The sequence below is a fragment of the Xyrauchen texanus genome, chromosome 25, assembly GCF_025860055.1.
Source record: "Xyrauchen texanus isolate HMW12.3.18 chromosome 25, RBS_HiC_50CHRs, whole genome shotgun sequence".
Lineage (NCBI taxonomy): Eukaryota > Metazoa > Chordata > Actinopteri > Cypriniformes > Catostomidae > Xyrauchen > Xyrauchen texanus.
The window spans coordinates 15,681,305-15,705,486 of record NC_068300.1 but is presented as its reverse complement, the minus strand read 5'-3'; the positions used below and the strand labels follow the sequence as shown (position 1 = coordinate 15,705,486).

Below are 24,182 nucleotides of genomic sequence, written 5' to 3'. Positions count from 1 at the left end.
AACAATTAGCTAATTAAAATGTTTGTTACTTTAAATTGCCACTTCCGCAAGCTCTCTTTAGCTGTTCGAAATGACCTAACACTCGCGTGAAGTACATTCCTCTGCGGTAAATGGAGTGGCACTTATGAATTCTCGTGTGAATGCGGCAACGTGATGACGTAACACGACAGTGATGTGAGGCATTGAGTGTTTACAGGAAGCAATTAATTTATTGTATTTTTTATATATAAAGTTAATAACGTTTTAATTAGCAATTAGTTTTTTTACACAAACGTATCGATTCACTTCAAAAGACATTACTTGACCAGCTGGAGTTATGCTTTTTGGATGTCAAAATGTTTTGTCTATTCACTTGCACTGGATGAAGCTAAAAACATGGGATACTTTCCTAAAAATCTGTAATCTTGTTCTGATGAAGAAAGAAGGTCATATACATCTTGGATGGCCTGAGGGTGAGTAAATTATCAGCAAAATTAGCATTTTTGGAAGTGCATTGAATGTAGGAGTTTACTAGGTGCAACGCCATGTCTTTTTAGTTTTAGGGTTGCTGGTGCATGTTACCCTCAGGGAAATGGTGACAATTGTTCAACGGCACCATTAATTAATGGAAGATCAAGTCTTTTAGGTAGTTCAGTTGTGTGAGTGAATAAAGAGCTTCAAAGGGCGTTTTGGCGTTATTTAATGACTTTGAAACAAATAGGGTTTTGTGAAAGACAGCTTGGGGAATCAGTAAGGGGGTATTTACACTTGGTCACTTCATCCATTTTTACTGATCTGATAGCTATCCGATAATGAAAAGACCAGGTGTAAATGCCCTTCATGACTGATTTGAGATTGATATAAATCTGATCACTCAAAACACCTCCAGAGGCTCATTTAAGGCAAAACTCGGGTCAAGTTTAAATGCATCTGGCTGTTCAAGCCACATGCTGTACTCCGCCCAAACAGAACTACGTCAGCATAGGGAATTATGAAAAATCACAGCTGTTACCGAGAATTTGTATAGGGCCTGTGTCATGCAATAGATAATAACAAAGGAAGAAACAGACGTTGTTGGAGAGATGAAACTTTTTTCGTTCATTTGATGCGGATCCCTGACGAAATCTGAAACTAAACACCGACAATGAGAACAGCTGACACTCATGATGCATCTTTCCTCCGACAAGCCCCGGGGGGAAATACTCGTACGCACATGTGCACTAGGCTAAGTCATTTGGAGAAGACTATTTAGCAGAGACTGGTCACTTCAATTAAAAATGAGTGAGAAATTGGAATGCCAAACTTTTAACGTATGTAGAAAGGAAGCCCTGCATTACAGGTAGTAGAGCTGTTCACCTTTTAGATAGAGACATTGCAATCAATCACCTTGAACACGCATGCACATTATTACCTATTAGCGATGGGTATTGTTGGTCATTTTGTCTACTCGAGTACTCTGAATAATTACTCGAGTACTGATTGAGTACTTGAGGGGCAGTGACATGTACATAACTGTGTGTGTGTGTGTTATATATATATATATATATATGTCTGACAAATGTCTTAGGCTGCTGAATTGTATCTAGTTGTTCCAGTGTATCGTCTATTTTTATAGGCTGTTCTAAAATAATCTGTTACAAAATGTAAAATAAATTGCATAATAAAAATATAATGCATCACATTTTGTCATTATGTGAAGGTTTATGTCCCACTTCAATGAAAGAATGGGCACAACGCACATCTGTCTGTTCTTCAGGTTACCATAGTAATCTTAGTAAGCCCGTACCAGCTTTTTTTCGTGATAAACGCTGCATTCTATTCCATTTAGCTGCACTCTGTCTAGCTTTTTGAAACACTCGCCAGCTGTGTATACGTTGAGTCCACTGCCACACCCGCCTGGTGTGTGTTTGTCCAAGTGTTCGCTCCTGTGGGAAAGCTGCAATGCTCTTTATTGTTACTGTGATAATTCATGAAGCCTTGCATTCAACTCAGTGAGATTGAATTTCCACCTTTCAACTGACTCAATTGCTAGAAAGACTTTGCTTGCGATCAAATAATATATAAAATCTTTTACATTCTCTGCCAGGCATGAAGTCGTCATTTTTATTTGTATGGCGCTTTTCACAACACACATACTTTCAAAGCAGCTTTATAGAAAATTATGCCTCAACAGAAAAAACTAATATGTAATGTCTTTGAGTCATAATTGTTCATTTGTAACCAAAAAAACATACATAGTGCAGCTTTAAATGTAAGATTAATGATGATTAAAAAAGTTTTAGAATTTACATTCTTAATTGTGGTTGTGCAAACAGATGCACTGTCTGTTGTTATTTGGCTGATGAAGGCTGCAATTAATTTATTATCTACGTATTCGATTTTAAGTGTGTACTCCACCTTTGACCAATGTGATGCAGACAAAGGTCAGTAAGGTGCACTGCAGTTCGACAGTAAGCTTGTGGCAGATTCCTTTCCGGTGGAGTCCATTGTATCCCATGTCTGATGGCTGGTGTTGGCATCAGTTCATCCTCTGTGAAGTCCATCGTAGTAGACTGAAGTTATATCTGGTTGGCACAGGCTGCAGTTAGTTGTCATCACTCAACAAAAAGTAGTGGGAGTTGGACATAAGGCAGGACCAGAGCTGGATCTGGCAGGCTCTGGTAACCTCAGGATTTGTTTCCCAAGGTTAAGACATAAAAAAGACAGAAAGAAATCGTAGCGTAGATGCCATTCATTTTAAAACAGGATTATATGAGGTGTGTTTCTGGTTCCGGCAGACCTAACTAATGCGGCATTACTACGAGTTAATAGATAAATTGGGTGTATGCCTGGCAAAATAGATGAGTCTTTAGTCTAGACTTAAACTGAGAGAGAGTGTGTCTAGTGTGTACCAGCAGCCAGTGAGTGTCCCCACTGTCTTCGGAAGACTGTGCCATAGTTTAGGAGCCAAATAAGAAAAGGATCTACCGCATTTTGTGGATTTTTATATTCTAGGTATTATTAACAGGACAAAATTTTGTGATCTTAGTGAACGTGATGGAATATAGCATGATAGAAGGTCACATAAGTACTGTGGAGCTAGACCATTCAAGGCATTGTAAGTAGTTTGTAAGAACTTTTAAAACGAAAGGTAGCCAATGTAGTGATACTAAGATTGGGCTGATATGATCATATATTTTTTTAGTTCTAGTCAGCACTCTAGCTGCTGCATTTTGAACTAGCTGAAGTTTATTTATGGAACCTGCAGGACATCCTCCCAGCAATGCATTACAATAATCTGGTCTTGAACTCATTAATTTGTTTTTCGGCATTAGAAACGGAGAGCGTATATCTTGGCAATACTTCTGAGATGGAAGAATGCTGTTCTACAATCATTGGAAATGTGGTTTTAAAAGGGCAGACTGCTATCAAATATAACACCCAAGTGCTTGCTGTAGAAGATGACATGACGGTACATCCATCGAGAGTAAAATTACTTTTTAGCTGCTTATTTTAATTTTTTTGTTTTTGGTCCAATAATTAGTACCTCTTTTTTGTCTAAATTGAGTAGAAGGAACGATTAATAGAACAGTAATCGAAACCGAAATTCAGAACTTGTATCCTGTTACCACTTTCCCCTTAATTTACTACTGCGTGTAGTCACATGACTCTGCCCCGAAGCAACATGGAGGCTAACTCAAACGTGAAAAAAAAAACATAGTGTCCATCGTTTGGACACATTTTGGCTTCAGTAAAGAAGACATTGGGCATATAGAGTGACAGGACAAGATCACTGAGAGGAAGATCAAATGAAACCGCAATCATGAGTCTGATTCACATCTATAACGCTATGAGCACACAGGATGCGTAGCCTGCTTATCCATTTGAGGTGCCCTGTCCCAAGCCATGTTCTTGCTCTTAATCAGCAGTTTTCTATTTACATTTTTGCACATTGCATTATTTAATATAATATTTATTTACAAGAGATACAAGTTATTTTCAACTTTTCACATGACAATATTTAAAATGTATTTTGTTTGCAAGAGATGCTGGTTATTTTCTACTTTTGACATGGCAATATTTAAAAATGTATAATCTTTGCAAAAAATGCAAGTTATTTACTGTCTACTTTTTAGGAAACTTGCTTTTTACATTAAAACTTAAATATGGCTTTTTTCACAAGATGTTTTCATTTCAAGAAAGGTGTGTTGTGTGTGCAATGTGTTGATTTCAATTGTTTGAAATATTCAATAAATAACCATAAATAGTTTGTGTTTCCTTCAATTATTTTAAAATCAAGAAGATAAGAAATGCTTTCATTAGAAGAAAAAAATCCTACCTTTTTAATTTAATTATATTTAACTATAATTGTAATTTATAGTACAAACTTTGTCAATGAACTACGAGGGCAAAACATTTTTTTTAATCATAATCGAGGTAAAATGTTCAATTAATTGAGATTTGATTTTAGGTCCTATCGTCCTACCTGAAAGTAAAAATGATAAACTTAACTTTTTATGGTTTGTTCAAAGTTTTGTGAGAGTATAGGATTGTGAATTCAGTAATGTAAATCAAACCAAATCATGAAGACCTTTTATCATATCAAAATCAAGTATTTTGTTTATCTTCAATTTTATTATTTTCCAATTTTATATAAAAATTTTTTCTAAGTGGCTTTGTGAGAGTTTGGTAGTTTGGGGAACAGACATATGATATCTAAGGGATACTGTTTCCATGTGTTGTAGTTCATACGACCTGTGTGACATCTCAAGGCCAGTAGCCAGTTTGTCTGCTTTCTGACTTGGGCCTCAGTTAGTCAAACAATATCACTATAAAGAATATGAGCCAAATCACTAGAGTGGAGAGCGTCACCTTCTCTTTAGCAGGTCAGGTCTACCCCCAATATTTGTCCAATTGTCTATAATTCCTATGCTATTCTGCTGACACAGCTCCAGCCATTCAGCAACACTAATCTACTATAAACCTCGTCACCACTATGAGCAGGGAGTGGACCAAAGCGTATTACAGTGTCTGACATAGTGTTTGCAAGTTCACACACACCTCTTTAACATTATCTTTAGTGATCTCTGACTGGCGAAGCCGGACATCGTTAGTGCAGACGTGACTAACAATCTTAGAAAATCTATGTGTAGCGTTAGACAGCACTTGTAAATTTGTTTTGATGACAGATGCTTTGGCACCCGAAATGCAGTGTACTATGGTGGCTGGAGTCTCTATTTCCACATTCCTTACAATAGAATCCCCTATAACCAGGGCGTTTCCACAGGCTTCTCAGTGGGTGCATCATTGAGTGGATAAAATCTATTGGAAATCCTAACAGGAACGGGAGAGTGGTGTCTCTTTGCCCTACGAGTATGCTGCCGAGACGTCAACCAAACGCCCTGCTGCAGGGGCTCTACAGCTGGAACCAAAGTGTGTGTGTGTGTTGCTTGCTGTACTACATGCATCCGAAACAATGTCTACAGGCTTCTCTTTCTCACTGACCTCCACTAGGATTCAGATCGACGTAAATCCCTCAAGCAATTGTTTGTTATGGTGGTTTTTGATAAGCGGTGCTTTGAGATCAATGCAATAATCTGTATTACTCAGAGGAGAAAACGGGTGCTTACGGTAAAATGCACGCAGTTTAATCGCGATACAAATAGAAAGCAGATGCACGCGAAAAAAGACAGTTGAATTGTGATAAGAGAATAATGCGGGGAAAAACTATGCATGCTGAAACATGGTAGAGATTAAATATTAAATGCTGAAATCAGAAAGCTAAGCAATGCTAAAATTGCTAGCAGGCTACAAACACAGACTCGAGTTAGTCACCAGCAGCAACATTATGTGACTACCTCAGCCAGCTCAAAGCTTTCTAAAGACGCACAGCTTTTACGACTATGTTCAGACTGCAGGCAAATCAGATCTTTTCAGGCAGACTGTCCGCACAAATTGTTTTTAATAGGATTGGCCACAATGAGCTTTGAATTGTTGGTTATTGGGCCCAGAAATTCCATATTGGTGCATCGCTATTAAAAACTCATGAAGTAACCAAGTGTGAATACCCCCTTAGATGATTAGGCTGTATGCCCGTGAAAATCAGATCATCTTGACGATATACTTGATGCAATAGGAAATGTAAAGCAGGCCACCTATTTTAGTGTTTCTGGTCATTCACGATGGTTCCTTCCTTGCAGTGGCAGATGTGTGTTGGCTTTCTTTCTGTATTGAAAAAGAGAAGGCTTGTGTCAATGAATGAAAATTTGGTTCTCATTAGTTCTGCTGCTGGTGTGGGTTTTTGTTTTTTTTTTGTTTTTATTTTTTGGTTACTCAACAGGATTTGAATGAAGTCATGGTTTGTTTTTTTGTGGCTCGCTTTGTATCCTCTAGGAATGGGATTTAATTTTGTGGGAGTAAAGGTAACATCAGTGACTACAATGAGGACCAGAGCCTTTTTCACATATTTAAACCCTCATTTGTAACTTTTTAACTTCTTGCCCTGTCTATGTGTTTATTCCAGAAATCCATACGTTGATGAACTCTGAAGACTGTTGGTGAAAAAGATCTGTAAAAAGATCATCTTAAAGGAATATTCAGAGTTCAATACAAGTTAAACTGAATCAACATAATTTGTTTCATAATGTTGGTTACCACAAAAAATTATTTTGACTCGGCCCTCCTTTTCTTAAAAAAAAAAAAAAAAAGATCAAAAATGATTTGGGGAAAAAAATCAAGGTAACGATGAGGTACTTGCAATGGAAGTGAACAGGGCTAATTTATTGTTTAAAGGGCAAAGGAGGGATGGGTTTAAACGCTGAAATGTGAAGCTTTATAAAATTCTAAAAAAGCACATTAATTCTTCTGTTAAAACTACACTGTAAATCCCAACTCATCTATGACACACATTTTTAGTGTAGAGTCTACACAAATGGTCAGAAATGTCAAAACAACATTAAAAATGTTATGTTCACTTGACACAAAAACATATGTTAGTTTAACATATTTTTTTAATGTTAAGTCAACAAGTTTTCAATTTTGAGTTTGAGCACATAGTGCCTAATAGTGTTGTCATATACCATTGTAATTTCACGGTACTCTATACCATTTTCGGTACCAAAGCAAAAACAGGTTACTAAACAACACTCTTTTATTAACAAAGTTAACAAAACATTAGCAGCAGAATTAAGAACCAAAATATGCTATTGAGCAACACTTTAATTTAAATATATTATTTTTGAATTATAACAAAACTGTACGATGTATGCTTAAAGTATTTTTGAACACTTATATAAGTTTTGCTTCAACTTTTGCATCTTTTACTTAGTTTTTACCAAGTACTAAAAAAAAACCTAAATAAACAAGCATACAATATAATGAATAAAAAACAATTTCCAAACTAATGTGCAAAATGCTCTCGTATTAATAAAGCTGCATATTGCTATTTTTCTTCACGATAATAAATGCACAGTCGCGTTCTAATCTAGCTGCATTAAGTGTGTGTGCTCGAGGGATGAGCGTCCCCGAGGCAGAGTCTCTCTCAGCCGGGTGCAGTTTCAATCTCTCCCCCTTAGATCGGGACATTCGCACGCAACTCATTGAAGAGGCACTTACCACACAGAGAAATGCCAGTTTCTGAGTTTAAAATTATGTATTATTGGAACTTTAATAAAGCTATAATACATTAAATATAACTGCATTTGTAACGCCGGGATGTTTCCTTTAAAGAGCTCCAGCTCCGCTTATTCCAAAACGAGACTGCTTTTATTATATATAATTCCCTAATACTTTGGGATCTACATAAGAAGAAGCTGTGAAAGTTTAAAGTGCATCTGGACTGTGATCTGTGTAATTATTCCTCTCCTCCGTCAGGCGTGAACTTCATGTTACTGTGCTGGACTAAACCAGAGCCATATAGAGAGAGAGTTGCGACAACGGAAGTTCTAAATGCTTGATCGTCACGTGATTCACGTAGACTTCAGATAGTTCCAGGAAGTGCTTTTGCGGTCATTCCAAACTGTTAGAGTAGAGTGACAGAACTGCGATTTCTGGTAATTAGTAGTCAATAAATGCATTTATTTTTTATATTTATGTAACACACCGACATATGTATGTAGCATGAGTATGTTGTTACAGCGATGTTGTTTTTTTAAAGATCAAATCAGCTAATATTTGAGGATTAGTGTTAAGCTACCGTTATTTGCCTCAACTTATTTCAGGCTAGGGTTTCTGTTGCCTTTTTATGTTACCTCATGTTCATTGTTTTCACTAATCTCATGGTAACTAATGTCATATTTATGACTTTTCAGATAGTACAGAGACAGGCTGGTGACAGGTGATTTCCAGCTCGCACCGCACAATGGGTCAATGAACTATTAACTATTAGCAGCAGATACGTAAATGTAAAATTTAGTGAAATGAAGCTTATTGTTTACAATTCTATATATAGTAATATAATTATTTATGTATTATAAATATTATATATCTAATGTATAATTCTTACAATACTTATTCATATACACAATATGTTCAGCTTTAAAACAACTTAAGCATACTCGTATATAAACTGCCGTTCAAAAGTAATGAGGCTGAAAATTCAGCTTGGCACATATTACATTTTAAAATACATTAAAATAGAAAACAGTTATTTTAAATTGTAATAATATATTACGATATTACTTTTTTTTTGTATTTTTATTCAAATAAATGCAATAACTATTTACAGCAATTCATGAATACATTTCTAATAAATGAAATAGCATGCCAAGCATTTTGTATGTGTCCTTTCTTTCATGTTGTCGTTGCATAGTCTTCACCATGGTTTGCTGTGCTGCATGGGGATGTGCCAATCGCTCAGAGAAAGGTGTGCGAATGTATGGCTTCCCCACTGACATGGAGAGGAGAAAAAACGTTATAATGAACTAATATGCAACTTACCTCACCCTGCAAAACATATATGTTTAGACTCCGTTTCTCTAATTCCAAAAACAATGGATGAAACTGAATCAAGAGAACAGATTTTACAATTAATAGGGTGTTCGTTACTAACTTTATCCAGCTCCAATCCTTGCCTAATCTGTTAGTTATTAATGAGTAATACTCAACTATAAGGTTTTAATTTACAAGTTATTTTTATTTAGATGTACTGATAATATACAGAATAAGATAATATTATTCTTTAAACGTCTCACCTTTTAAAAGTGCGTCGCAAACGGTTTGTTCTGCTTCATCTCTACGGCGTGGCATGTGTTTGCTGCTACTTCCGGGAACTATTGAGAGGCTCCACGAGCCGCCATTGCTGTAAAAAAAACGTTCCATTGGAGTCAATGGAGTTGTCGCAACTCTCTCTCTCTGTATGGCTCTGGACTAAACTAAAAGATTTATGTGCAAGCCATTTCCAATAAAAATGTAAGTGGAGTGAGCGAGTTGGGATTTACAGTGTAGTTGTGTAACAATTCACTCGTTTTCTCAATGTATCGATTACTAAATCTGCTGATCTATTTGCATCGATCTTGAATCAAATATCGTTAGTGTTGGTCAATAATCTATTTAAAATGCTAAAAATCAAATGAATCTCGTTTCAACAATATGGAGAACAGTATTTTAAAATATATAAATATTTGATCAGTCACATGTGATTTAATGGAGACATGTGCGCCCTCATAGCCCTTCCCTCACAGACGCCACTGAACTTTTCTGTCGCTTTTCACGGGATCACACCCATTCTCCGTTCTTTCCATAATTCTCATTGTAGTGATGTTGAGTTTGTGCTAGTTTACCTCCATACACTGACTTACTGACATATTTCTCGTTCACTGATGTCTCTCCCTTTCAAAGCCAATGAGCTCTGATTTGAAGTGTGAGAATTCTTTGGTGGCATCTCATGCCTGTAACTAGACTGACTATATAGCACAGCCCAATAGCATTCAAGTGCGGGCTGTGAAGGAGCATTTCATTGGTTTCAGCTGCTGAACGAACTGAACTAGTCGAGCCAGTCATTTTCATGAACAGATTGAATGTACTGGTAAACTTGTTTGCAAAATAAATAATTATTTTAGGATTATTCGTTCAGTTCACCATGTGAGTAAATCGCGTTCAACAAGGTGAGAAAGGGGTAAAATACACGTAAAATTCAAGTGTATAGGTATGCACAACATAACCCCCAATTTATGAATGTGTAAAAATTACTGTGAAATGTTGTGCTTTGGTGAACAGTGTCAGCAAACTCGGCAAAAAAAGAAACGTCCCTTTTTCAGGACACTGTATTTTAAAGATAATTTTGTAAAAATCCAAAATTAATTTACAGATCTTTTTTGTAAGGGTTTAAACAACGTTTTCCATGCTTGTTCAATGAACCATAATTAATGAACATGCACCTGTGGAACGGTCATTAAGACACTAACAGCTTACGGATGAGCTTGCCTTAATGGCAATTAAGGTCACAGTTATAAAAACGTAGGACACTAAAGAGACCTTTCTACTGACTCTGGAAAAACACCAAAAGAAAGATGCACAGTAGGGTTGGGCGATGTCCCCTAAATTGGCAGTTGATGATGTTGACAGTAAAACATCGCGATGGACGATGATATCGTCAGTGGGGTGGGGGGGGGGTACATAATTTCATATAATTTTCAAAAATTATATGACAAATTATAATTTCGTTATTTTACTAACCCAACTAATGACTCGTCGGCGCTTTATCAGTAGGTTGCACGACACGTGAAGCATTTTTTTTTTTTTTGCTTTCACTTAAGAAGAGTTGTGCACTTTTTATTTTAGTATATCTCTTTACATAAATACTATTTTCCACTTAAAACTATAATTTCGTTATTTTACTATCCCAACTGACTCATCCGCTTTCCAATAGGTTGCACGTAAGGGGAAAAATATTTCTTCCACTTAAGAAGAGTTGTGCACTTTTAAGCACTTTTTATTTTAATATATCTCTTTACATAGATATTTTTTTTCTACTGAAAAACTATAATTTCGTTATTTTACTAGCCCAACTAATTAGTAGCCTACTCATCCGGGCTTTTATATTGCGCCTAAGAAAAAAAAGTAATCTTTGGGCAGCCTTCTTGCGAAGAGAGCAGACACAGCCACGCTCACTGATGAGCAAAAGGTCGAGGCAGAAATGACCATGTACCTGCAGGAAATGGCCATTGATGGGGAAGAGGACCCGCTGACTTGGTGGAAAACGAACGACAAAAGGTTTCCGTTCATGGCAAGATTAGCACGGAAATATCTGCGCATATGTGCTAACAGTACTCCATCAGAGCGGGTCTTCAGCACAGCGGGTAGTGTAGTTACTCCAATCCGCAGCTTATTAAAACCAGATAAAGTGAATATGTTGGTATTTCTGGCCAGAAACATCGAAATTTAAACATGGTCTATGGTGAAAGATATTAGACTTCTTTACGCATTTTTAGCCATCCTTTCTGGAGCTATTCGATTTTGCATATTATTTTTTAAACGTTCATTTGTGTAGTTCATATGACCACTTTACAATATTTCAATAACATAATTTATTTTGTAGCCTGTGCTGAAGTTAATTGTGCTGCTAATTATAAGTGAAATGTTAATGCCGAGTTTCGGTCTGAGTGTTGTTCCCGTTTTCTTCTTTTATTTGTTGTTCTTCTATGTTTTAATAAATGTGTGTTATTCATATTCAACTTGTTTCTTTCATTTGATCTGACATTATGGATTTATGGCCAAGGAAATTTTTCTTTAAAAGTATTAACCAGACAAAAGTTATTTGACGTTCGCTGGTCTGGGTTTATCTTAAACTGCCGCTTCAGTGTATACAAGAGTAGGCCTATGTGACAATGAGCAAGATTTTCTGAGACACTACAACTAATAATAATGAATTAATAAAGGCTATTTTCTTTTAGCCTACAACATAAAATATTTTAATCTAAATGTACAGTGTAAGACATGTAAAAAAAAGATAAGAAGCTAACAATCAATATTTGTGTAGCCGGCCTGACACTGTATTTTCACAGACTACACGTCACGTCTCTGGCATATACTACAGTATTTAAAATAGCATATATGCATTAGTTATATTCTCAATTTAATTTACAGAGCAATCCCTGCAAAGTTTTTAGGTTAACTATAGAAGAGACTAGGATTAGTGAGTCACACTAGCAAGACTCGCAAAAGGGGGCCTGGCATCACGATGGTGGCTCTACATCGTGATGTTGGTCAGCCATCAGGATGGACGATGATATCGTCCATAGCTCATCTGCATAAACGTGCCTTAGACATGCTGTCTGGAGGCATGAGGACTGCAGATGTGGCCAGGGCAATAAATTGCAATGTCTTTACTGTGAGACGCATAAGACAGTGCTACAGGGAGACAGAAAAGACTGATCATCCTTGCAGTTGCAGACCACATGTAACAACACCTGCACAGGATCGGTACATCCGAATATCACACCTGCGGGACATGTACAGGATGGAATCAACACCTGCCCAAGTTACACCAGAAGCTCACAATCCCTCCATCAGTGCTCTAACTGTCCACAATAGGCTGAGAGAGGCTGGACTGAGCGCTTGTAGGCCTGTTGTAGGGCAGGTCCTTACCAGACATCACCGACAACAACGTCGAATATGGGCACAAACCCACCTACACTGAACCAGACAGGACTGGCAAAAAATGCTCTTCACTGACGAGTCAGCACAAAATCAGCCCTATTGTTGGCAAAAGAAGTTCCTCTCTGTTTTCAAATCGCTGGGACCAGATTGTCTACACCCACTGTCATATTGGTCACTCCAGGTTGACACAAGTTTTTAACAGGGATGCACCGAAATTTCGGCTGCCAAATATTTTCGGCCGAAAAAGGCACTTTCGGTTTTTGGCTGAAAGAGAAAAAAGGCCGAAAATAAATATATACCACCTCGCCCGCCCCTCAGTGCTCAGATGTCACTCTGGATCGGTCTAGCCCTTATCGCAGCGTTACTCAACAAAGGCCGATCATGTCAGCGGTGTGGAAATTCTTCTGATAAGGACATCAAATTTGCGATCTGCAGTGTTTGTTCAGCAGAAATTTCAAGATATATATATTATATACACTCACCTAAAGGATTATTAGGAACACCATACTAATACTGTGTTTGACCCCATTTCACCTTCAGAACTGCCTTAATTCTACGTGGCATTGATTCAACAAGGTGCTGAAAGCATTCTTTAGAAATGTTGGCCCATATTGATAGGATAGCATCTTGCAGTTGATGGAGATTTGTGGGATGCACATCCAGGGCACTGAGCTCCGTTCCACCACATCCCAAATATGCTCTATTGGGTTGAGATCTGGTGACTGTGGGGGCCATTTTAGTACAGTGAACTCATTGTCATGTTCAAGAAACCAATTTGAAATGATTCGAGCTTTGTGACATGGTGCATTATCCTGCTGGAAGTAGCCATCAGAGGATGGGTACATGGTGGCCATAAAGGGATGGACATGGTCAGAAACAATGCTCAGGTAGGCCGTGGCATTTAAACGATGCCCAATTGGCACTAAGGGGCCTAAAGTGTGCCAAGAAAACATCCCCCACACCATTACACCACCACCACCAGCCTGCACAGTGGTAACAAGGCATGATGGCTCCATGTTCTCATTCTGTTTACGCCAAATTCTGACTCTACCATCTGAATGTCTCAACAGAAATCGAGACTCATCAGACCAGGCAACATTTTTCCAGTCTTCAACTGTCCAATTTTGGTGAGCTCTTGCAAATTGTAGCCTCTTTTTCCTATTTGTAATGGAGATGAGTGGTACCCGGTGGGGTCTTCTGCTGTTGTAGCCCATCCGCCTCAAGGTTGTGCGTGTTGTGGCTTCACAAATGCTTTGCTGCATACCTCGGTTGTAACGAGTGGTTATTTCGGGCAAAGTTGCTCTTGAATCAGTCGGCCCATTCTCCTCTGACCTCTAGCATCAACAAGGCATTTTCGCCCAAAGGACTGCCGCATACTGGATTTTTTTCCCTTTTCACACCATTCTTTGTAAACCCTAGAAATGGTTGTGCGTGAAAATCCCAGTAACTGAGCAGATTGTGAAATACTCAGACCGGCCCGTCTGGCACCAACAACCATGCCACGCTCAAAATTGCTTAAATCACCTTTCTTTCCCATTCTGACATTCAGTTTGGAGTTCAGGAGATTGTCTTGACCAGGACCACACCCCTAAATGCATTGAAGCAACTGCCATGTGATTGGTTGATTTAGATAATTGCATTAATGAGAAATTGAACAAGTGTTCCTAATAATCCTTTAGGTGAGTGTATGTATGTATGTATATATGTGTGTGTATATATATATATATATATATATATGCGCATACATGCATACATACATACAGAGTACAGCAAGAGATTCCACAGGAAAGTGCCCCGATCCACAGCAGTGCCACAACTAGCGCAGTTACACCACAACTTGAGACGTATCTAGCTGAACTATCCATTGCCAGAAGCAACAATCCCCTTGACTACTGGCGCATAAACAAAGACCGCTTTCCTTTGCTTGCGCGGATTGCGCACAGGTATTTATATCTGCCCAAGCACTAGCACAGAGATTGAGAGACCGTTCAGTGCAGAATATCATGTTCTTGATGAGCTTTCTGACAGGAGAGTCTGTCAGAAAGTTTAGCAACTTTTGTTCTTGAAGAGAAACCTGTCACTTGTACTTAAATAGAAAGCGGTCCAATATGATGTGTATAGCATTTACATTAAAATTTGTGTAGCCCTGAAACACTTGTTCTTCACTTGAGGCTACATCTGTTTACAGTTTGAGGTTGGATTTAGTTCTGTTACTGCTGTCATGCACTGTTGTTTTGCACAATAATTTTCACTTAAAGTGGACATACGTTTACATAAACAGAATAGAGGCCCTCTGCCATTCTTTGTTTTGCCTGTTGTTTTAATTAAAAAGACTTGCATATTTAAACTTTTTGAAAGATGCTAGCCTTTAGAAAGATGCTAGCTAAGTTCATTACTTGACTATTGTTGTGCATATAATAGTTTTCTAAAACTTTACATTATTTGGATAATTGTTAATAAAATCTGTAAAATTGTATTGTTAAAGAACTGAATGAAGAATAATATTAATATTGTTTTAATATTAATAATTTATTTAAGATTTATTTTCTGTCCAGTTTTGGTGTGTTACTTTCAATAAAAGTGATTATTTTATTGGTTTGTAGTTTTTCAATTCAGATTCATTAAATTCATGAAAAAAGTATAATATTAATACAATTATACACATATATATATATATATATATATATTTTAAATGGGTAAATTAAAAAAAAGTCAGTTTCGGTTTTCGGCCAAGTGCATCCTGGAGTTTTGGTTTCGGCCCAGAATTTTAATTTTGGTGCATCACTAGTTTTAATATTAGGAGAAGATTCACCAACATGTACCTTCTGCCAGAATCCATTATCCCTGAAACATGTTTTATTAGACAGTACTGATTTTAACCCCATGAGAAACCTTTTTATTTAGTATGGATTTTTTTTTTAACGAAGTCTAACCGAATGCAATTTTAGAGTTTTGGGAAAAATTTATTTTAAAAACCTTATATAGAATTTCCTGTACCGGTACCCTTCCTGCAGACTCATCCTGACATGACCCTCTAGCATGACAAAGTCACCACCCATACTGCTCATTTTGTGCATGATTTACTGCAAGACAGGAATGTCAGTGTTCTGCCATGGCCAGCGAAGAGCCCGGATCTCAATCCCATTGAGCATGTCTGGGACCTGTTAGATTGGAGGGTGAGGGCTGGGGCCATTCCCCGCAGAAATGTCTGGAAACTCGCAAGTGCCATGGTGGAAGAGTGGGGTAACATCTCACAGCAAGAACTTTCAAATCTGGTGCAGTCCATGAGGAGATGCACTGCAGTATTTAATGCAGCTGGTGGACACACCAGATACTGACTGTTACTTTTGACCACCCCTTTTGTTCAGGGACATATTTTTCAATTTCTTTTTGTCACAAGTCTGTGACACTTGTTCAATTTATATCTTTTTATGTTCATACAAATATTTACACGTTAAGTATGCTGAAAATAAAAGCAGCTGAAAGTGAGAGGACGTTTCTTTTTTTGCTGAGTTTATGTAGGCTTTTCTTGAAAATGTTCTGTGTCTTGGTTAAGCCCAGCATTTGAAAAAATATCGGAAAAATAAGGCCTGCCATTTGTGGGTAAAACCTTTATATTTAAAGTCTCTCTGTACATTTATAAACATGCACATTTTTGTTGCTTTCCTGCTTTTAAAGACCGACTTAAGTGCAAGCAAATAGCATTAAAGTGTGAGCTTTGCTGAGCTTGTCATTTGTTTCACCCACTGAATGAATACACCCCTTCACTAGAATAGACCTCTTGTTCATAAACTAACTTAATGTACTGGTACACTCGTTTGTGAATGAAATGAATTAATAGGTCATCTCGTTAAGAAATCAGGATCTCTGAACTAATCCTTTTGGTGAATTGATTCAAAAGACGAGTCACTGAGATGAATCAAAATCACCACCACTATCTCATTGAAGCATTATTTTCGAGTACCTTGTGTATGATCTCTCCTCAGGACGGCCACTGACTATCACATAAGCAATTGACAGCTCACAGTCTTGTCTCGAGTAAAATGTGTTCAAGGCAATGGACGTGGTTTTCATACTATACTGAGACTGTTTTCTTTAAAGGGGTCATATAATGCCATTTTTGTACAAGTTAATATGAATCTTTAGGGTCTAAATGAAAACTTTGTAATATACTTTTATTAAAAATTCTCATTAGTATTTTAAGAAAACACTAATTTTACCCACTCAAAAACAGCTCTGTGTTTTCAGCACGCCGTTTCAGTGCATATGACTTTAAATGATAATGAGCTTTGGTCACCCCGCCCCTCCGTTCTGGGGGCGTTTTTGACACAACGCACGTGGAGTGTTGCCTTGACAACAGTTGAGGGTATATTTTGGAGAGAGAATGGCAGCGGGAGTCTCTGAGGACACATCTGTAGTGCAACCATACCAATTTGAACTTAGTGTTACCATGTTAACTGTAACACCTGCGTACACAGTTTTTAATAACACAATAACCATAACGCGTTGTTCATTATAAACGTGGGATTATGAATTATATTGAGAACGTCGTAACGTTATGGAAAACATGCCGTAATGTACCCTGAGTGTAAACATTAGCCACATTCATTGTGAAGCGTGCAAGCGATTTGCAAAGATTAATATAAAGGTTAATAAAACGTTACACTTACTTCTTCTGGAGGTGCAGAGGGAATATAAATAGTTGGTACCGAATCTTTTTTCAGCAGCAGCTTCTTAGCAAAACCAGCTTTATACTGACCCTCGTTTATAAAGCACTCTGGTGAAAAATGATTCGCGCAAACATGAACGCATTGACGTTGCTCGTGGGGAATATTCCCATCGTAAACAAAACTCAGCCACTGCGTCTTCAGCGGTTCAGATTTAGGAACATCAAAATGACTGCTGTGTTCGTTATTACACCGAAGAACAGAACACAACAATCGCTTAGGTGCCATTCTGCTCCAGTGTATCAACAATGATGACGGACTATGATTGACAGCTCGCTCACGAGTGAGGGCGGTCTGTGTTGAAACACTGCTGTCAATCAACAATCCTGGGAGCGTCCGACCGTGTGACGTCACACGGTCGAACGGCTCGATTTGAGGCAGGGGAAAATATATAAGGAGATTAAAACAAAAACACTGGATGGATTTTTATCATAATAGGATGGTTGTGTACAGGCACAGCCAACACACATTTCAGTACAATCAACTTGAAAAAGTGCATGTACCATTCATTATATGACCCCTTTAAGAGTTCCATTCATTCCGAAATGATGTCGGTTGAACCATTAACCGATTAGGCAGCAAGTCAACTGCCGACGTTTACGTACGTTTTCAATTGCAGCCAATATTGCATGGCCACTACTGAAATAAAATGCTGTCATTGTAGCAAAACGTAGCCATTATTTTCTGTACAATAAATAGTGCAATTTTATTGATATCATTGTTTAGTTGGGTACTTGGCATGCAGAAAACATTTAAGTCGAAGGCATCTAGTTGATACTGCTTTTTTCTTTTCCTAATTTGTAAAGGAGGCCTTGAGGAAACTGAATGTAGTCATATGATGTTACTTTAATGCTGTAATATTTGGATTGTTTTACTCATTCGGGGTTCCCATGGGATGTAAAAACTGAAAATACCAGGGAATTTTTAAATTGTGTTTTCCAGTCCTGGAAAAGTCATGCAAATGTAAAAAAAAAAATCCTAAAATTTAAATAGTGGCGTATGGAATACTTTTCCATTCACAATTGTCGTTTTTACAGTCATTTCAGGGTTTACAGCGTTATGTCTTAAAGGCAACAAAGTTGTAAAATTGGATATACACAAAAAAGATTAATCGATTTTTATCAAACTAAAATCATGTTAACTCGTTGTTTGCATCTTGTGGCTATACTTCTAAAACAGTAATAATTGTAATGTTTATGGTTTCCCAATCACTTCTATTGTAAGTGCCTCACTGTAACTGAGATTTTTGCTTTTTGTGGAAATCAATTTGTGGAAATCAACATTATACCACAAATGCTGACGATTAAGCTTATCTTGTTTTGAATCCAGAAAATTCCTTTGACCCTTTCGTTCTTTTTTTTTTTTTTTACCTAATATTAGTCATACCTATCTAGATTCTCTGGAAATATTGGTTAATTTCTTCTAGGGGTGTAACTGTTCAAAATTATCACCGTTTCGACGTGGTTCGGTATTTACCACGTTCAGAAAGAAAATGATACTGCTAAATCCAAAGTAAGAATACTGTATTTGGTAACGAACACTTCAACAGGTTTGCCCTTAATAAAATGAATTGCTTTACAGTAACCATAGTTTAACTATGGTATTTGTATTAAAAACATAGCAGCCACAAAATCAACATGTCATATTTAGAATATATAGTATAATCATGGTTACTATATGGAATCTACAGTATTACTGCTGTAAAACCATAGTTAATTGTATCAAACCTATGATTTCTGCAAAGAAAACCATGGCGACAGCAGTCATGGTTACTACAATATTACTATAGTAAAACCATGGTTAATTTTCTTAGGGTCTTAAACAAAAAAAAAATATTTTCTCTAATTACTAAATCAACATTTTAATTTAATACCTGCACTATTATGCTACATGCATCTACATAAAATGCATTTCAAACTCTACTGCACATATATTCAATATTCGGAAGCTGTACATCACTATAGAAGGAACTTTGCTATTAAAATGGATACAAGGGATGTTGTGATGCAGCTCGAGTGTTTTAATCATGTGCGATAATCACACATTGTCATCAGCGGAGTAGAGAAACTTCTTGTTGGCAATGAACACCACTATCGCTTTAGTTATTGTTTTATGCCTGTCCAAATTAGCACTGAGTGTGCGGTTTTGGCTCATCTGCGGCTCTTCTTCCCAGGTGATTTCCACATAATTACCAGTATACAGCACTTGCATAGAGCAATGTCTGCAAACAGTGCCTGTTTTTTAAACTTTGGCCATCCCTGTTGAAATTGACTAAAAATAAAATGTTTCCAGACAGGAGACCTGAATAATGGAGGGGCCATCTCTATCAGCGGCTCATTTTGTCCACTTGCCATTTTCAACTACACACAACGCTTGTAGAACAGTGATGTCATCAAGTTGAGCCACATGAAACACAAGCAGAGCATATCCATCTACAGATCCATTCAGGTGTTTTAGCGGAGTTTGTAAACATGCGTGTCTATTTGACGCTTTATTTTCTTTGCAAAACCTTGTGCTACAGATGCGTCATTAAACTTGAGGTGAACCAACCACGGTGCCAATACTCAACGGACCATGGGTGGCGAACCATACGGTGAATTTTTTTTTACCAAGGTCAAATATTACTCCATTACAACTGAAAGTTGTAAAGACATATTTTTACTTATGTAAAAGTACAGAAGTACTTGGTTTTAAAAGTACTTGAGCATTAAAAATAAATGTCCTTTTTTTATGTCAAAGCATTGTTTTATTATTGTTGCATTGTTGTATGTAATACTTAAAATACCTTTATGCCACTGAAGCAACCTACTGAATACACTGACTAGCTTGTAGTATCTGTGAAATAAAGAGCTTTTAGAATGTTGCAAACCCTATAGAAATGAAACAACTGAATTGACAAAAAGACAATCCTCTACCCACCCCCACAAAAGCAGCATGGTGGTCTCACACAGCTATGACAGTGTGCACACATCTATGTGTATACATTCATCCACATTTGAATCAAGCAGACAGTGAAATTTCTGTAAATACAGACATGACCATGCACTTTGGCTGTAAGTCCAGGACTAGAAAAGACGGTTTATGAAGCTCTTTCATATCTATACATGATAACTGCTCTCTCTGGCTCAGCGGCAGTGCCAAAGCAGATTTGAATGTTCCGGTATGATTTTTGTCAAAGGTTTAATAGACCAGCGAATCGTTATCATATAGGAAAACGATCATGTTGGTTTTTGAATAAAGATTGCAATCTTTTATGATTTATTCATGCAACTCTACACATAACTATGGTAATAATGCAAGGTAACAAACAAAATAAACTTATTTAACTCTTAAGCTCATTTAAATTGATTTCACACTTTTGCGTGCTAACTAATATCATGGACGAACATTACCTATGCGTTAGCAGTGGAACCTCAAGGCTATGGCAACTTGCAGGGCAAATCCATAAATTATTTGACCGACCATACTTTATACTGAAACATTAGCTCTAAAGCACAGATAATTTCAACCTTTCACAAGAAAATTTAAAGTTTACATACGGCAAGTTTTTAAAGGCTGTGATATGGTTCGTTTTAGGCAAACATTTAAAACGAAATCGAATCTTTAACACTTTCAGAAAACTGAAAAATATTTTCTAAATATGGCCATGGGTGTGCGCACTGCGCCAAGGAACCGCCATCTTCCGTTTTGGCAACTCATCAGTGTTCAAAAAATGCTGGGAAATCATTGAACTTCACGACACATAACCTTATAAGTATGATTGTTGATGGGCTGTCAGTCACCTACAAAAAAACAAATCACGTCACATTAATGTCCACCTCTGCCGAGAACCGTTACACCCCTAATTTCTTCAAACATAGCCAAAAACCAGATCTCCAGATCTGTAACTTAAGAATACCAAGCCAAGCAGTCTTTCAACAGAAATGTTCAGAATAATGTCTGCTATCTGAATTGTACTGGGGTATAATATTTTCTAATTTTCATTCCCTTCTGTACCATAAAATAGCTTGATTGGGAGGAAAAGAGACCAGGCTGGCACAGTGCATGACTCTCCAGAAGCAATGCATAAATGCACCGTTCCCCTATGAGGCTTTCAATTGCATTACATACACATGAGCTTTGGTGCCTAGTCAGGACTGCGTTATAAATAACTTGAATTGCATTGCCTAGTAGTTTGAAGTTCTCACAGCTTGACATTTTTCATGCCTGCTTGTACAGCTTCCTTGCAGGAAGTGCACCTGGCGTTCTATAATTGAGTGTGTATCTTTATAGCATTGTGATGTTCCATTTCCTTTTTCAATGTCCTTGATTCAGGTGAGCACAGGCATTGGGTACTGTAAAGTACTACCGAGGGTTGTCTTGTATCATGCACCAGGCCGGGATGGATTTATTTTGTATTTTGTTTTGCAATGGTAGAATTATTCGCTTGGAGTAAGGAAATGTTTGGTATTGTTTTTTGATCTATCCTCTATTCCATATTTAATGTAGCCTAAGTAATGTTCTTCATGAAGCGTCGCACATACTGCCACATTTCAGATGTGTAAGTGTCCGTCATGCTGTCTTTCTTCGTGGAGTAATTCCTCTGCCTTTTGTATAGGCTAAAAGCTTATCATAAAAGCCTGGTATTAAGCCTGCTGTGAATTTGTTAAATAGGACATTCTGTGTGTAGCAGCTTTCTTTTGATAATTGCTTGTTATGCTTGCCAGAATAGTGCACAGCATCTGAGAATATGGAACTAACAAAACAAAAAGCTGGGAGTGTCAAAATTGACACCATGTTAATACACGTTTTCATGTATATGGATAAGAAAAGGTGACACTAATGTAGACTTGCTAAATTAAGCTGTTGATTGTATTCCATTGACCGATTGGTTTATTTGATTGATTGCAGGTTCTGGAGAACTTTTCTGATGCCCCAATGACACCTAAACAGATTCTACATGTCATCCAAACAAAGGGGCTCAAAGAAATGAGGTCTGGTATAAATTAATCTACCATTTATAATAAACATGACTGTGTATATATATATATGTATATTTCTGTTTGAGCCGTGATCCATTTTGGCTGAGATTTGTTGCCATATTTTGTGACGGATGACTTTTTTTATGAGAGTATTTTTTAACTGGCCTGTTTGGCATTTTCTTTCTTTTTCCAATCCTCCATCACAAAATAGAAGGTAAGATCACTATATTTATCCATGTTGCATTTTTACCACTGAAACTTGCTATTTGTTTTTACTTTAACCCACACTACACCTTTTTCTACCCTCCCTCAGTGGCACAGCCCCACTGGCCTGTTTGGTCACCATGCTTCATTCTCAGGTCAGAGGAGACCGAGTGAAAAACTCTATTTTCTTCAAGCTGCCAGGAAGGATGAGTCTGTTTACGCTGAAGGTAGAGTCACCACAAATATTTCTGGCACACTTTCTCTGATACACACTTTTTACTCTGGTTTAGTAAAACAATGATTATTGTCAATAACCACACCAGTGCTTAAATATCTACATACCATCTAGGGATGACCAAAACTACATATTTTAATAATGGACTAGTTGGTAGACAGGCAAATATTCATGAACTATATTGAGTAACTATCTATAACCTTTTATTTTACAAAACTACACAAACATCCAAATTAAGCTTATTTATCTAATGGATTATCCATAATAATGGGAAAATTTCTCAGAGCAGACGATTTGAAGTCAGACAGTAATTGTCTTGAAATTCTTTGTTGAAGGCATTTGATACTAAAGTGCTGCTTTGATGGCTGTGCCTTAAAGGGAATGAATTTAGAGACATAACTCCTCAAAGGCCCCATTTAAACCTTGCATTAACATGCGTTTCATTTCCGGTTAGTATTTGGATATTCTTGTGTTGGATTGCATTTACACCTGGATTACAGTCAAAGTTACCCACACAAAATGGAAAACGCAACTTGCATATTACATCTGAGGCTGTGCAAAAATTTTTGTCTTTTAGTGAATTTTGAAGACATTCGCTCTATTCGGACTGCAATTGTTTCTCAGGGCAACATCTGTAAAAGTACATTTCCATGGCTCCTCTGTGATATTTCATGCATTCAGATTAATTTTAAACAAGATGGACATTGACCCGGCAGATTTTCTGGGACTACTCAACCCGTATATATGAGTAGTCATGCAAGCCCTGTGTGTAAATGTATTTAGTAAACGTTTCTACATTTCAAATTTGATATATTAAAATGTTATACATTGCTGCCATAATAATGGACCATTTCAAAAGTTAACATGATCTGGCTCTTGTTTTTTACTTTGAGTTTTCACTCACTGTTGTGGAGCGGTGACGTAATTTTAATATTGTGAATCATTTCAAAAATCTCTATCCTCCAACTTTCACAACTGTCCATTACTGCCAGATCTGTTACCACATGCAGCACAAATATATGGCACTTAGCAGTGGTCAAAAAGGCTTTTGGATTATAAACTCAGAGATGTGGATTCGGACGGTAATTAAATTACCACACGACCTTGGTGTTTGTCAAAATACAGTAGGTAATTTGGCTGTTAATTTTCTTGCGGGAGGAAAACACAGACTACCCCTTGTAAATGCTGGAATTACCTCATGTCCCCATGTAAAATATTTGCGTCCGAATAGGGCTATTGATGAATAATTCAAATGGTTTCCATAACTTTGACCCTCAGGATTTTTCCTTTTGAAAATGTTTTGGCTAGCCGCCAAAGCAAAATTTCGAGTCGCCGAAGCAAATGTATTCTTCTCGAATTCTGCACTTTGTAAGTGCTAAATGTGCTTCTCATTTGAATTGCGCGAGTGAAGTCTGGTATCACGTGAGTGTACCGCGAGCCAAAAAAATGGAGAGGGATTTGAGTAGAGGCAAGATATTCCAAGTGTATTTCTATGGAATA

At 37.3% G+C, this 24,182-nt stretch overlaps 1 protein-coding gene across 2 annotated transcripts in view; it reads left to right on the top strand.

The window, feature by feature from the left end:
- asxl1 (ASXL transcriptional regulator 1) overlaps positions 1–24,182 on the top strand; it is a 39,853-nt gene that overhangs the window by 2,514 nt on the left and 13,157 nt on the right. For both annotated transcript variants that reach the window (XM_052091005.1, XM_052091004.1), the window contains exons 2-3: positions 22,173–22,255; positions 22,557–22,674. In XM_052091005.1, coding sequence (XP_051946965.1) covers positions 22,173–22,255; positions 22,557–22,674 — 201 coding nt within the window. The remainder of the gene's footprint in view (positions 1–22,172; positions 22,256–22,556; positions 22,675–24,182) is intronic.